This window comes from Meles meles, chromosome 8 (genome assembly GCF_922984935.1).
Source record: "Meles meles chromosome 8, mMelMel3.1 paternal haplotype, whole genome shotgun sequence".
Classification (NCBI taxonomy): Eukaryota; Metazoa; Chordata; class Mammalia; order Carnivora; family Mustelidae; genus Meles; species Meles meles.
This window is the reverse complement of record NC_060073.1, coordinates 13,355,465-13,370,533: the sequence shown is the minus strand read 5'-3', so window position 1 is coordinate 13,370,533 and position 15,069 is coordinate 13,355,465. Positions and strand designations below refer to the sequence as shown.

General features: G+C 49.6%; 1 protein-coding gene across 2 annotated transcripts; it reads right to left on the bottom strand.

The window, feature by feature from the left end:
• Nucleotides 1-3,954: 3,954 nt before the first annotated feature.
• Nucleotides 3,955-6,878, bottom strand: TIMM10 (translocase of inner mitochondrial membrane 10). 2 transcript variants are annotated; one of them, XM_046016246.1, is made up of 3 exons: nucleotides 6,658-6,770; nucleotides 6,241-6,356; nucleotides 3,955-4,416 (listed from the first exon to the last, which is right to left on the bottom strand). In XM_046016246.1, exons 2-3 carry the CDS (start codon nucleotides 6,309-6,311, stop codon nucleotides 4,215-4,217), a joined length of 273 nt encoding a protein of 90 aa, XP_045872202.1. In that variant the 5' UTR covers nucleotides 6,312-6,356; nucleotides 6,658-6,770; the 3' UTR covers nucleotides 3,955-4,214. The 2 variants fall into 2 exon arrangements, with proteins under 2 accessions (XP_045872202.1, XP_045872201.1); XM_046016245.1 differs by lacking the exon at nucleotides 6,658-6,770 and adding an exon at nucleotides 6,786-6,878 and having other exon boundaries at nucleotides 3,956-4,416.
• Nucleotides 6,879-15,069: the final 8,191 nt, after the last annotated feature.

The window sequence follows — 15,069 nt, the reverse complement described above, 5'->3', positions numbered from 1 at the left end:
ACAGAGCTGGGAAGTGTCAGCAGGGGCTGCGGTCATCTGGAGAAGCAGAAGCAATCACGGGGCTGTCGGTGGGACTGAGTTCCTTGCCGGTTCGAGGCTGCCCTCAGTTCCTTCCACACAGGCCTCTTCAAAGGGCCGCTCACAAGACGTAAGCTTGCTTCCTCGTGGTAAGCAAGAGGAGAGAGACCACTAACAAGATGGCCACTCCAATCTCTTGTACCTTAACCTCGGAAATGGCATCCTGTCGCCTCTGCTGTGGTGTTTATTAGAAGCAAGTCTGTAGGTCCAGTGAACACTTGGGGGAAGCAGACTGTACCAGTAACACCTGGCTGGGGGCAGGACCACCGGGAGCCACCTAGAGTCCGCCTATCCCTGGACTTCAACATCTTTTCTCATCTAGCATCCGGCTCACCTGAAAGCCCAGGGCAGGTTAGGACCAAATGCCTACTGGTCAAGCAGAGGATGAGGAAAGAAATCAGCAGTGGGAGTTTCGCTGCTCATCCTTGGCCGCTCCCAAGCAGAAATGGAGGCTGACTGATACTTTAAACTTTCAAAAAAAGTCAAATACTGGGGTGCCTGGGTGGCTCAGTGGTTGTGTCTGCCAAAGGGTCCCGGGATTGAGCCCCACATCGAGCTCCCTGCTCCTCCGTGGGAGGCCTGCTTCTCCCTCTTCCACTCCTCCGGCTGGTGTTCCCTCTCACTATCTCTTTCACTGTCAAATAAATAAATCTTTAAAAAAAAAAAAGTCAAATAGTCAAATCCAGATTTTTGAGACATTTCCTGATTTAAAAATGGTAACCTAGCAAAAATACATTAGGATTAGGAGTTTTGGACTCCACTCTATGGCAGAAAGAGCCTAACCTATCCTGCCACTCTTTGTATGTGTGTCCCACCTCTCCTGTACCCCCTCCAGCTCCCCACAATATTCATGAGAGCCGAGACAGAGCAAATGCACTTTGGATACCTTCTGTGGCTCTTTGCATGGAGCAGCCAATAATAAATATTGTTGAATGAAGTACAAAATTGCTGACGTGTACCTCTTGAGAGAGCGTGCCCCCCACCCCCCGAATTCTAGAGCAATAGTTAGAAGTGGGATGTGCTGTCTGAATAAGCTGGACCCCTGCTTCTGTCCCTTGCCTGTTGTGTGACCTTCAGCAAGTTAACTACCTTTTCAGAGTTCAGCTTCTTCATCTGCTAAGTGAGAATAACCGTACCCACCTGCAAGTTGTTACAAGGATTAACCGAAGTGATACACTTCTTAGCACACCAGGCAACTGAACAGCTGTTCTCACCGGCTCCCTGGCACCTCTCCCCTTCACTGGTACCTCCCGCCATCTTCCACTACCCACCCAGCGGGCAGCCAGGAGAGCAGATCTTTCACTGCCAGGGTTTACATCCTCCAACGCTCTGCTGCTGCCCTCAGCAGGGGAAGATCCAAACTCCTTAACGCAGCTTTTCAAGGCTCTTTTGGAGCTCTGCCTGCCCAGCCCCCAAGGCTCATCTCTCACCACCACCTCCCTTCACACTCGGCACTCCAGGCGCACTGAAGCTCTTTCTTGAATGCTCCACACTTTCTGCCACTTCAAAGCCTTCGCAAGTACTATTCCCTCCAGCTGGAACCTCTTCTCTCCGCTCCTACCACCCCTTCTAGATGTTCCCGCTATGCGCTCTCAGAATTTTTGATGTTCCTTGCTAAACCCGCGGGCAGGCACCACATCTATCTTTCTCACCCCTCCCTTCTCCCTCTCAGGACGCCTGCATAGAAGAGGCAAACGGGCATTTGTGGAATTGCCCGCTGCCAGGCTGCTCCTGCGAGCAGACAGCGCCACCTGTCGACACACGCTTGCACTTCAGTACTAGAAAGGAGCCTTCACCTTCTGCCTGCCACTAAGGTCAGTGCACATGGCTTAAGTTTGCCCAGGGTCTACCCCTTGTCTTCTCACACCAAACTCAGCAATAACAAACAAACACACAAGCTAACATTACCGAGCACTTAATCTGACAGAGGCAGGCACTTTCCTGAGGGTTGCAGTTATGAACACTTTCCACTTTCACACCATTCATTCAAGGAGGTGGGTACCACTACTACCATGTTACGGATGGGGAAACTGAGGCACACGGCAGGTAAATGTCTCACCCATGATCACACAGCTAGAAAATTCCACCACAGGCGGTCTGGCTTGGGCCTGCACCTTTTTTTTTTTTTAAAGATTTTATTTATTTATTTGACAGAAATCACAAGTAGGCAGAGAGGCAGGCAGAGAGAAAGGTGGAAACAGGCTCCCTTTTGAGCAGAGAACCCGAAGCGGGGCTTGATCCCAGGACCCTGGGATCACGACCTGAGCCGAAGGCAGAGGCTTTAACCCACTGAGCCACCCAGGTGCCCCCCCCCCCTTTTTTTAAACAGAAGGAGAGAGAGGTGATGGGAGGAGCAGAGGAAGAGGGAGAATCTTAAGCGGACTCCTCCAGAGCCTCCTTCCCCGCCCCCCCACATGGTCCAAGGCAGGGCTTGACCTCTTGACCTCACAACCCTAAGATCGTGACCCGAGCTAAAATCAAGAGTCAAGAGTCAGACGCTCAGCGGACCGAGCCACCCCAAAGTCCCTGGGCCTGCACTTCTAAGCTCCAACTCACTGCGTATAGTGCTTCCTTTACCCCATGCCCAGTGACCTGGTGAGGTTCTGTCCCCAACACCCACCTCTCTACTATGAAGGCATTACTGCCACAGTGGCATTGACATCAACCAAAATCCCACCTGGAGGGAGTGAGCCACACGTTCTGAAAGGCGCACAGCTCTCCAGGACACTCAGGAACTTGGGACAGTGGTCTCCTCAGGGAGACAGACCCTCGCTCCTCTCGTGAGACCTCCGACAAGCAACCATGGCTATGGGCCTCCACTGTCTAACAGGGCCCCTTAGCCCAGCTGAGTGGATTAGATCAGACTCTTCTCCCCCACTGAGGCGTTTTATCTGCATGCATTACATCTGGAGAAAAAGAACCCCAGGATTCTCCCTCCCATGTGTTTTCATCTTGTTTCTCCATGGGCCACGATGCCAGCTGAGACTGTTAATACAATGAAACCAAACTGGCAGGACGGAAGATTATTCGACCAGTTTTCTAGATCTTTGAGCTGCACACCAAATCTGGAGCTGATCCCTCCACACCTGTTTAACTGCCCATGAAGTTCACAAGCCTCTGAGACCATCAGTGATCTCAGATTCACCAAGGTAACCATGCTTCATCTTCACAGAAACCAGACGAGGACTCTGGGGCATGGCCTGACAAGAACCTGGTGTTTGCCTTTCTTTTCAGCATTAATGCTCTTGCAAACAACTGCTAGGACACTCGTGTGCACCATTATGGCAGCCCAGAAAGATGGCGGAAAGAGCTAGATGGGATATTGTATGAAGAGTGAGGAGCGCAGTCCCTGTTTCAGGTGAACGGTGAACGGCAGCATTTTCGCTCAGTCCCCTCCCTGGATCACTCACATCACACATGAAGCTGGCCCCGTCACGTTTCGATATTGCCACTTAGAACCCAGGCGTTGGCTACTTCCTTCTCAAATCTTCCTTCCCATCTCCTGTTCACTCGCTCCTCTATTCCCTTACATCTGGAAAAATGCCTGCCTGACTCCATTTAAATTTTAGGTTGTTATTGAAACACATGTATACAGCTCGTATCTACAGAGCACTTCCTATGTCCCAGCCATTACTCCACATGCTGGACACATATTAAACCATTTAATCCTCGCCACAGCCCTGTGATTATCCCCATTCCACAGATGAGGAAGTTAAAGCACAGTAAAGTGACATGTTCAGGGTCACAGGGCAAGCGGCTGCCCTGGGGTATAACCCAGAACATGGCACCAGTCTATGCTTTGAAACACATGAGACTCCCTCTGCTGGTAGAGGCTGAGGCTGCCGCCTCTGCTTGCAAGTGCCAGGCACACTGCTTTCCATGTAGTTGGTGTCAACAAACCTGTTTTAATATATATATATACACACACACATACACGTACACAGACGGTCACATCGCAGTGTGACAAATACTCCTCTTCAACCAGGAGAGTAGCTCTACCATACTCTGGGCTCCTGGAGGCTCTCCCGAGGGAGCCAAGGCCCGGCAGTCTTCATAGCTGACACCCAGTGGGGGCACTTTTATTGGACAAGTGGGAAGGGGCAGGGCGCACCTTGAGGTGTACTCTGTCTAGGGCCTCACACAGGCCCGGAGCTCTGCTGCACCCTCTTCATCAGCTCTTCATCCTGCATAGACAACTCTGTCAGCTTCTTGCCCATCCGCTCGTGGATGTCCAGGTACTTGGAGACACACCGGTCCAGGCACACAGACTCGCCCTTGGACAGTTCTGCTTCTTTGTAGTGGGGAGGCACACACTTCCGGTGGCAGGCACTGGTCATTCTGGGTGGGGAGGAAGGGCAAGGTCAGGTCAGCAGCATCCAGAGGCATATCAGATCTCTCCATCATTCCTGTCCTGCTGTGCTGATTTCATCTCCCAGGAAGGCAGTTCGCATCTCAACCGTATTAAAGGGTCCTTGAGAATGCTCGCCTATCTGAGCCCAGGTTTATTTAAATAGGAACCATTAGTTGAGTACTGGCTATGTTCCAGGCATCATGCTAAGTGCTTGAGATGGCTTATCATGCTGTCATTACAATAACCCGATGATGTAGGCACAATCATTATCCCCATTTTACAGATAAGGAAATTACGGCATGGAAAGCCTCAGGACCATGTAAAGCCGGGATATGAAACCCCAGAGTCTGACCTCACAGCCTGCATTTTTAAATTATTTAAAATATTTGGAAGTGGGGTGTCTGGGTGGCTCGGTCATTGGGCATCTGCCTTCGGCTCAGGTCATGGTCCCAGCGTCCTAGGATCAAGCCCCATATCGGGCTCCCTGCTCAGTGGGGAGCCTTATTCTCCCTCTCCAGCTTCCACGTGCTTGTGTCCCCACCCTCACTATCTGTCATAAATAAATAAAAATCTTAAAAAAGGTTTGGAAGTATTCTAATATACAGCCTTCAAGATAAACCATCAAGAGAAAATACCAGGGGGCTTAAGGCAATAAAAACAGCAAACAGGTGTGGACTACTTACTGTGTATTGGGCTTAATACTAAAAGCTTGTCATACGTTTTTACACATAACATCTACAATGTCTCCACAAGGACAAGGTAGGTACCATTACTATGTCCATTTTATTTATTTTTAGAAAGATTTATTATTATTTATTTCTTTGACAGGGAGAGAGAAAACATGTGCAGGGGCATGAGTGTGCGGGTGCAGAGGAAGAATCTCAAGAAGGCTCCCTGATGAGCGCAGAACCCAAGGTGGGGCTTGATCCTGCGATCCTAAGATCACAACGTGCACTGAACAACCAACAGAGCCACCCAGGCATCCCTACCTCCATTTTATAGCTGGGAAAACCACCAAACAGTCCAAGTAACCTGCCCTAGGCCAAACCAGGGGTGACTAGAGCAGTTACAATTTGTTCCCAAATCTGCCGAATGGTTGTGGGCACTAGCTTGGAGTTGAACGGAGGTACTGGTCCTGACATTGCTACTGACCAGCTGTGAGCCCTGGGAAAGTTACTTAACCTCTAGAAGCCTCAGTGTCCTCACCTTAGAATGGGACAACTAAAATTGACCCAGGCGATCACTTTGAAGCTTAAAAAAGTTTAAGGCAGAGGCGCCTGGGTGGCTTAGTGGGTTAAAGTCTCTGCCTTTGGCTCAGGCCCTGGTCTCAAGGTCCTGGGATGGAGCCCCACATTGGGCTCTCTGCTCAGCGGGAAGCCTGCTTCCCCCCTCTCTCTCTGCCTGCCTCTCTGCCTACTTGTGATCTCTCTCTGTCAAATAAATAAATAAGATCTTAAAAAAAAAAAAGTTTAAGGCATGTAAACTCTCAGCATGTGCCTGAGGTGGAGTAAGAATTTAAGAAATGTTAACTACTAAGTGGGCTATGTGCTTTTTGGCACAAAGGCAAACGCTCAACTTTGTCTGGAACCCGACCAGAGCTTGGACTGGTGCTTCTCTTCCTGCTCAGCTACTTGCTCGCCAACTGCATCCCAATCTAGATGTCCAACTTGGTCTAGTGACCCCATACTGCATCCGCACTAGCCCTCAACCAGGAGAAGTGCAGGTGCGGGCGGGTACCCTCCGAAAGGCACTCCAGAGAGGGTGACTTAGGATCATTCTCAAAGACAAGGGAGCGCACTGTTGGCCCTTACCTGTTGTACATATCAGCCATCATCTCTACCTCCAGCTCCGCAGCCAGCTGCTGGGCCCTGAGCGGATCCATCTCAGCCCTGCACCGTGGAAGAGAGCTCCTTCCGGCCTCCTAGTCCTGGGAGCAGACACCACCGTCAGCTTCCACCCGTCCCGTTCCATTTCCCATCCCAAGGGAGTGGAGGATGCGGAGGAATCGTAAGACATGGGGCTGGCACCGCTCACTGGCCTCAGTGCGCTCAACCACCCCATCTCACAGACGTGGAAACTGAGGTCCAGAAAGGGGACACTGCCTAGCCCAAGGTCACACAGTATGTCGGTGGAGCGGCTGGAAATCGAGCCCTGGCGGCCCAGTGCCTCCTGGTCACTTCTACCCAGGAGAAAATCTAGAGACCGGGGAGGAACACTAAACCGCGCACCTGAACCTCCAGGACCCTAGGAATTCGAAAACACGCGGAGCTAAGATGCAAAGGTCCCGGTCTAGGGCCTGCACCTCTGAAATGGCGGCGCCATCATCAGGGTCACCTTGAGGACAGAGGTCACTTACCACGGCCCGCAGCCTGTCACAATGCCCGCAGTGTCCCCAACTTCAGGCAAACACTCAAAACTCACGGTGCGACCAGGTAGGCTAAGGCGGAAGCACGTGGGTCACTTCCGGGAGGGAAGTCCCGCCTCCTCCATGATAGGACTCGCTTCCGGAATGAAGTACCAAAGAGGCGGCCGGGCAATCGGCTACCATAGAGAGGGAGCCGCCGGCCGTGGCTGAAGACAAAGGCGCCTTGCATGTGCTAGAGAGGACGCCAAAATACCATAGAGGCTTGGGCAGAGTGCAGAGCGCCTGCAGCCTGGCTGTGAAGTCCTTCGGGTTATCGCGGAGAGGTTGGAGTTTAACTGTTTCGTAGGAAGGGGTAGCGGGCTGAGCTCGGTGAACCTCGCTCCCACCCTTGGAGAGTTCACGCCCCAGCGCAAACTGGCGCGGAGAAGGAAGGACTCCCCCAAAGAGCAGTTCTGCTCGTGCTGCGAATTAAGGTCACCTGGGACGCTTTAAAATATCCCGATGTTCGTACTTCATTTCATACCAATTAAAGAGTAATACCCAGGCATCAGTAAATGTTCCAGTTCCTTAGGTGATTTCTTTGTGCAGCCAGGTTTGAGAGCCAGTGCTCCAGTGGACTGTGTATATACAGGGGACGTAGGTCCTAAGCTTTCCCTGGGGTTGCAGAGAAGCGAGGCACCGTTCCTGCTCACAGAAAAACGAGATACGTATAGTCTGTTTTATGCAACTTCTTCTGTTAGACGCCCTGGACCATAAAGAGATGGATAGGAGTGATTTTTGGCTGCCGCAAGAGCTAACCTAGTGTATTTGAGCGAGGGAGGAAGAAAGTACTTGTGAACTCTTTTCATCTTACCAGACTTCATGTGTTCCTCGATCTGCACCCCTGCACCGCAAAAACCCACCCCAATCCTTTGATTTTTCAAGGGATTCCCGGTAAACGAGGTTTAGGCCATGTAAATTAATGGTGCAAGTATACATGCCCATTGGCGAAGGTGGGCTGCTTGGTCACTATATGCTTTCCTAATTGCCCAAGAAAGTCAAGATTTTAAATCGTGGCCCTTATTTCTGCTGTAAAGACTCATCTTTCTCAAGCCCTGTGCCCCCAGACTATAAAATTAAGGTAGGGGTGCCTGGGTGGCTCAGTTAGGCGTGGGACTGTCAGTTTCCACTCAGGTCATGATCTCAGTGTGGTGAGATAGAGTCCTGCCTTGGCTCCCCGCTCAGTGCAGAATCCCCTTGAGATTCTCTCCCTCTCCTTCCCCCTCTGCCCCTTCCTAAGTGTGCACTTGAGCTCATTTTCTCTCTCTCTCCCAAAGAAATAAAATCTGGAAAAAAGGTATAGCAGGGGCCCCTGGCTGGCTCAGTAGAGCACACAATTCTTGATCCACACCCCCCAAACTCTTCCTGAATTCGAGCCCCACCTTAGGTATAGAGGTTACTTAAAAACCTTGTCTCAGGGGTGCCTGGTGGCTCAGTCCTTAAGCTCCTCCCTTCTGATCAGGTCAGGGCTCCCTGCTCAGCAGGAAGTCTGCTTCTCCCTCCCCCACTCCCCCTGCTTGTATTCCCTCTGTCACTGTCTCTGTCAAATAAATAAATAAAATCTTAAAAAAAAAAACCAACCTTTTCTCAATATAATTAAGGTATAACATTTCGACTAAAATACATGAAACTTAAGCTTAAATTTTTTTAAACTTAACTTGAATTTAAAAATATATATTTAGGGGCGCCTGGGTGGCTCAGTGGGTTAAAGCCTCTGCCTTCAGCTCAGGTCATGATCCCAGGGACCTGGGATTGAGCCCCACATCACTCTGCTCAGCAGGGAGCCTGCTTCCACCGCTCTCTCTCTGCCTGCCTCTCTGCCTACTTGTGATCTCTGCCTGTCAAATAAATAAATCAATAAAATCTTTAAATATATATATATTCATTCTTATAACCACCACTCAGATCAAAATGCAATCTATTTCCAACACCCTCAAAAGTTATCTTGGGTTCCTTCCCAGTCATTACCTCTGCTCCCAAAGTTAACCACTATTCTGACTTATATTGCCATCAGTTTTGCCCACTCCTGAACTTCATGTAAATGGAGTTACACATTATTTGCTGGTTTGTGCCTGACTTCTTTAGCTCAATGTACTGTCCATAAGGTCTCATCTATGTTGTTGTGTGTATCTGTCATTCATTCTTTTTTATTGCTGTCTAGTGTTTGTATGAATAAGTCACAATTCATTTGTCATTTCACCTGTTGATAGATTTTTGGATTGTTTCCAGTTTGGGGCTATTATGACAATGCTGCCGTGAATATTATTGTACATGTATTTTAGTGGACACATGTTGCTGTACTGGTTTTTGCTTGTTTTTTTTTTAAGATTTTATTTATTTATTTGACAGAAAGAAAGAGTACAAGCAGGGGGACCAGCAAGCAGAGGGAGAAGCAGGCTCCCCTCTGAGCAGGGAGCCCAATGTGGCACTTGACCCCAGGACACAAGGATCATGACCTAAGCCGAAGGCAGAAACTTAACCGACTGAGCCAGCCAGGCACCCCTGGTTTTAGCTTTTGATAATATAGTCAACACTTTATGGAATATTAAGAAATTGCATGGGAAAAGGAGATGGGTTCTGACAAGAATAATCTACTTCCTTGATGGGATTTTTATTAGGTATTGCAAAAGGTTACACACTGTGCAATTCTACTTAAATAATGTTCTCAAGATGACGAAATTATAGAGACAAAGAGATTAATGGTTGCCCAGCCTTAAGGTTAGGGAGGAGGTGTGCCCATAAAGGGGTAGAACAAGGGAGATCTTTGTGGTGGTGGGGTGGTTATGCATCCTGATTGTGGAGGTGTTGATACAAATCTAAGCATGTGATAAGATGTCATAGAACTATACATACCATTGTTCGAGTGTCAATTTCTTGGCTCTAATATTGCATGTAGTTATGTAAGATTTTACTTTCAGTACTCTCTCTGTACTATTTATGCAACTTCCTGCAAACCTACAATTACTTCAAAATAAAAAATTAAAACAATCATTACAAAAAAGAAAAAGAAAAAATAGACTTAGAGCACCTAGCCCATGGCAGACGCTCATTAAAAAAATCATTATTCTCATTCCTTTTAATTTTTAGATGCATTAGAGCAAATATAAAACATACAGACAAGTGGAAATCACAGTACACTGAACTTCCACATACCCATCACCAGACTTTAACAGTTGTTAACATTTGGTCATATTTTCTTCATCAATTTTGACCTCTCCCAAATAAAGTCCTTTTCCACAACACCATTTTCATACTCTCAAAATTATAATAACTTCTTAATGTGATCTTTTGCACATATTCCCTTTCCCCCAATTTCTCAAAAATGGCCCCTCTTGGGGCGCCTGGGTGGCTCAGTTGGTTAAGCATCTGCCTTTGGCTCAGGTCATGATCCTGGGGTCCTGAGATTGAACCCCATGTCAGTGTCGGGTTCCCTGCTCAGCACAGAATATGCTTCTTCCTCTCTTTCCCTCTGCCTCCTCACTTGTGTGTTCTCTCTCTCTCAAATAAATAAATAAAATCCTTTTTTAAAAAAATAGCCCCTTTTAGGGGTGCCTGGGTGTCTCAGTCAGTTAAGCGTCTGCCTTTGGCTCTGGTCATGGTCCTGAGGTCCCGCATCGGGCTCCCTGCTCAGAAGGAGACCTGCTTCTCCCCCCTCCCATTCCCCCCGCTTGTGTTCCGTCTCTCGCGGTCTCTCTCTCTCTCTCTCTCTCAAATAAATAAAATCTTTTTTAAAAAATAGCCCCTTTTGGGGGGCACCGGGCTGGGTCAGTTGGAGGAGGGTGCAACTCTTGATCTTGGGGTTGTGAGTTCAAGTCTCATGTTGGGTGTAAAGATTACTTAAAAATAAAACCTTTTTTTAAAAAATGGTCCCTTTTTTTAAAAAAATGGTCCCTTTTTTATGTGGTAAGAACACTTCGCATGAGATCTACCCTCTAAGCAAATTTTTAAGTGCACAATGCAGTTTTGTTAACTGTGTGCACAGCGTTGTATAAAAGATCTTGGGGACTTATTCATTTTGAACACCTGAGACTTTACACCTGAGACCTTATACCCATTGAACAACTCCACACTTTTCCTCCTCCCGCCAGTGCCCGGGTAATAATTGTTCTTACTGATGATGACGTCATGGCTATTATTTACTATGAAACTGTGTCTTTTCCTTTCTATACTTACAGTTGGGGATTTGAGAACCCATAAGTAGGAATTTCCAATTGTTCCTGTTAAGTTTCTTCTTGTAAACAACAACAACAACAACAACAAACAGTTTATACAGCCCCAGGCTTCCAAGATCTCTTTGGAATCCAGATCCGTTGTCTAAAGTAGCTGACCTCTGTCAGCACCACCCTGTGGCTCTGGCCTCTCTCTCTCTACCCTGTTCCACCTCTTCCCAGCCTCCCAGGCTCCCAGAAGGGAGTTGTGTGTTTGTACTCACCATGGATCAGTACTGTCCTCTTGGATGGGACCTCAACCCCAAAGGAGGGTATGCAGGATTGTGACCCAGAATCTGAGAGGGGACCCTGACCACACGTGAGAGGAGCAGAGAACACAAAGCAGTCTAGGTGAACTCCCTGGAGGAGAACAGGAGATGAGAGAGCAAGAATGTCAGTGACTTGAACAGAGAGGTCATTCTAGTGGCTTGAGACAAAGCTGGCACAGTCTTGGTCACTGTTATCCACAGTTACCATTCCTCACCACGTCTCCTCACCACCATCTTGCCCCTGGCTTCCTGCAGTAAAGTCCTGACTGCCTTCCCCACCTCAGTTCATGCTCCCCCCTCAGTCTGTTCTCAAAACAGCAACCAGAGTCATCTTGTCAAAAACTAAAGTTAGATCATGTCCCTTCACAACCTGAAAGACTCCACTGGCTTCCAATCACAGAGCAAAAGCCAACATCCTGACGGGAGCCTCTAAGCCCCACAGGATTGTCCCCCCCCCCCCCATGACCTTCTATTATCTTATTTATTTATTCAATATATGTGTATGGAGCACCTCGTGTAAATCAGGCAATGTGCTAGGCCCTGGGCACATAGCCATGGGCATGGGAGATAAAGTCTCTGCCTTTAGAGACACAGAGCTTAGAGTGCAGGGAGAGGCAGACAGTAAGGAAATGAACAAGCTCACTTTGGATTCCAATAACTATTATGAAGAAAATAAGCTGGGACGAAATGATGGAGAGGGACTGAAGCCACGGGCGCCTCTCCGAGGGAACAGAACTTGAGCTGAGAGCAGAATGAGAAGGAAACATTCTTGCAAAGAGCAGAAGCAAAAAGGTGACACCCCTGAGCTGGGAAGGAATCGATTAATTTCAGAAACAGGAAGGAAGCCAGTGTGGTCCAGGTGGAAGGAACTGGGGGAGGAGGTGGCAGGGAGTCCCAGGCTTCGTAGGGGATAGAAGTGTCCCACACCCTCTCCCAAAGTAGGCCCTCTCTGAGATCGCAGGACACATAGAGAAGATGCAGATTTGTTTTTCTGAGCAGAATCTCAATTCAGGGGCGCCTGGAAGGCATGCAACTCTTGATCTCGGGATTGAGTTCAAGTCCCCTGTTAGGCATAAAGATGACTTTAAAAATAAAATCTAGGGGCGCCTGGGTGGCTCAGTGGGTTAAGCCGCTGCCTTCGGCTCAGGTCATGATCCCAGGGTTCTGGGATCGAGTCCCGCATCGGGCTCTCTGCTCAGCAGGGGTCTGCTTCCCTCTCTCTCTCTGCCTCTCTATCTACTTGTGATCTCTCTCTGTCAAATAAATAAATAAATAAATAAATAAATCTTTAAAAAAAATAAAATAAAATCTAGGAAAAAAAAAATCTCAATTCAGTATGAAAAAGCTCAGCCTTTTCATATGTACCAGTCACTTCAACTTAAAACAGAACTCGGTCGGTCTTGTATTTCCTAGACCCATGGGCTTGGGCTGTGCCTCCTCACCTGTTCGCCCCTCCCCCTCCCATCTCTCTGTGCTGTGTGAGCCCCGAGACATCCCCTGTGGGCAGCTGTCCCGTTCACCCCCTCTGCAGCCCACCCTTCAGCAGCTGTTTCTGTCTGAGGAAGAGTAAAAGACTATTTAAAGGAACATGGGGTGAAGGGGGCAGAAGGAGCAGAGGAGACCTAGCCTGGGCTCTCCATGGGCAGGCGAGTCCAGAGGGCTGGTGACCATCTTCCACATGGCCTGCAGTTGGCTTTCGGGGTCACCAGGGCCTGGCGAGTACATAGGGAAGAAGGGTGGCCACAGGATGGATAAGGCCGGGGTCAGGGCAGGAAAGACGGGCTGAGCTGTGATTGAAAGGTGCCACCTGTCAGATCTTCATGGGAAATCTGAGCCTCCTAGGCCAAGGGAAAGTGTTGTACCAACAGGGCCGTAAACAATGCTCTTCTTCGGCTGAAGGCTCTTGGAGTGGGGGTGGGGTGGGGCGGAAGGGGGGAGGAGGGGGGAGGCAGCCGACTGAAGAGCTGGGGGCTGGAGGCCACTGGCTGGGGCTAAAGGCAGCCCAGGAGTGAGGTCGCTCAGCTGGAGGAAAGAGACAGCTCCAAACCCCCAGGCAGAGGCCCCACAGGTAGGAGAAACTCTGGGCCCCTTTCTAAGTGTCCCCTCCTGCTGCCAACCCCTCTCCCACCTTCCAGGGGCTGGAGCCTCCTCATGGAGCCACAAAATGGGAGAAATCCAGGCTCTTTGCTAATCCGCTCCACCTCCCTGTCAACTCTCTTTGGATGCCAGAGGTCAGGGACCCAGGTCTAGGGCAACTCGAAATCACCTACAGAGTAGCCTGCAGGTGGCCATCCCCGGGAGGACCTGACAGGGGCAGAGAGGGCCCTGGGAGTCTGGTCTTGTCCTGGTCTGGTCAGGGTGGGAGGCAGATTCTCTAAGCAGTTGAGAGTGGTTTCTCCAAGGGGGAGTCACTGGCTGGGATGGGGGACGGCAGAAGCCTCAGGACCATGAGAAGACAGACCAGGTGTCAGGGGGTCGGGGAGGTTCTTTTTCTCCCAGCTCTCTTCCCAGAGGAAAGAGGAGCTGTCGGGAGTGCTGCTTTGGATACAAAATAGGGTGCCTGCAGGCTTCCCTGGAGGAAAGAGGAGGGGGGGCGTGGAGAGGAAGAGGGGACAGAGGAGAGGGCCTGCCAGGGCCTGCCTTGCACGTGGGAGAGAGAGAGCTGCACTCCTCAGCCACACCCAGCTGCCCTCGCTCACCTGTGGGGTGCCCCTCACACCCGGCTAGGGCCCCTGAAGGGACTTTCGCTGAAGAGCTGGTGGGAGCAGCATCATTTTTTGGCACAAGCGCCAGACTGGTTTTCAGGAGAACTGGATTCTAGGTATGGCTTGGCCCTTTAATTGTCCTGTGATTTTACTCAAGGGTCTTCAAATTCCTAATCTGTAAAATGGGGCCAGGAACACCTATGCCAAAGGGCGAGAGTGAGGAATGAGTGAGGTCCCGCAGGGCACTGTGGGGAAAGCTGGAAACCTGCTAGCGGATCCTTAGTGTTGGGGTGGGTGATGCTACCCTGGCTCCTCACATTCTGGGGTTCTTCACTCCTTATCTATTTATGACGAGCCTGCGGGGTGTGGAGAGCTGAGGTGATGAGCACACGGGACGGCTGAGGGGTGTGTGTGTATGCGTGCGTGTGTGTGTGTGTGCACACGCGTGCACCTGCCCTTCCTTCCCTCCCACCCCACCCCCCCAGTGTGTAGCAGGTGGACGAAGGGGAAGATGGCTACAGGGCTCTGGTGAGTCTTAGCTAAGCACCATCGCACTTTGAGGTGTAAAAGGGGTTTGTTGTCATCTTACTGGCATTCAGTCCTCTTTGCCTTGTCTTACCAACGAAATGCCCTCATGGCTGGGTCAGGGCCAACATTAATAGGCAGACACAAGGCTCAGCGGGTAGAGCATTCGACTCTTAATCTCAAAGTTGTGAGTTCGAGGCTCACATTGGGCGTGGAGCCTAGTTAAAAATAATAATAATACAATAAAGTCCTGAGTGCGCCCTTTAGGCCAGGCACACCTCAAAACATTTTCCATGCATTGGCTTCCTTAACCCACCAGCACCCCACAGGGTGACTTTTATCTCTACCACATCACAACACAGGGCTGGCGGGTAGCTTGCTCAAGATCACACCATTAGTAAACAGTGGGAAGACTCCAGAACTGATGATTTTCACCACTGCTCCATACCACCTTCCAAACACGAACGTGGAGTTTGGGGTTGTGTGGATGATTTAGGCCAGCATCTGCCATACTCGCTTCTGGGACACA

Excerpts from the sequence above, each read along its gene's own strand:
- TIMM10 (XM_046016245.1), bottom strand. The coding sequence starts at position 6,311 with ATGGATCCGCTCAGGGCCCAGCAGCTGGCTGCGGAGCTGGAGGTAGAG. Across the intron at positions 4,417-6,240 it reads ATGGCTGATATGTACAACAG|AATGACCAGTGCCTGCCACC; the intron begins GTAAGGGCCAAC and ends CTCCCCACCCAG.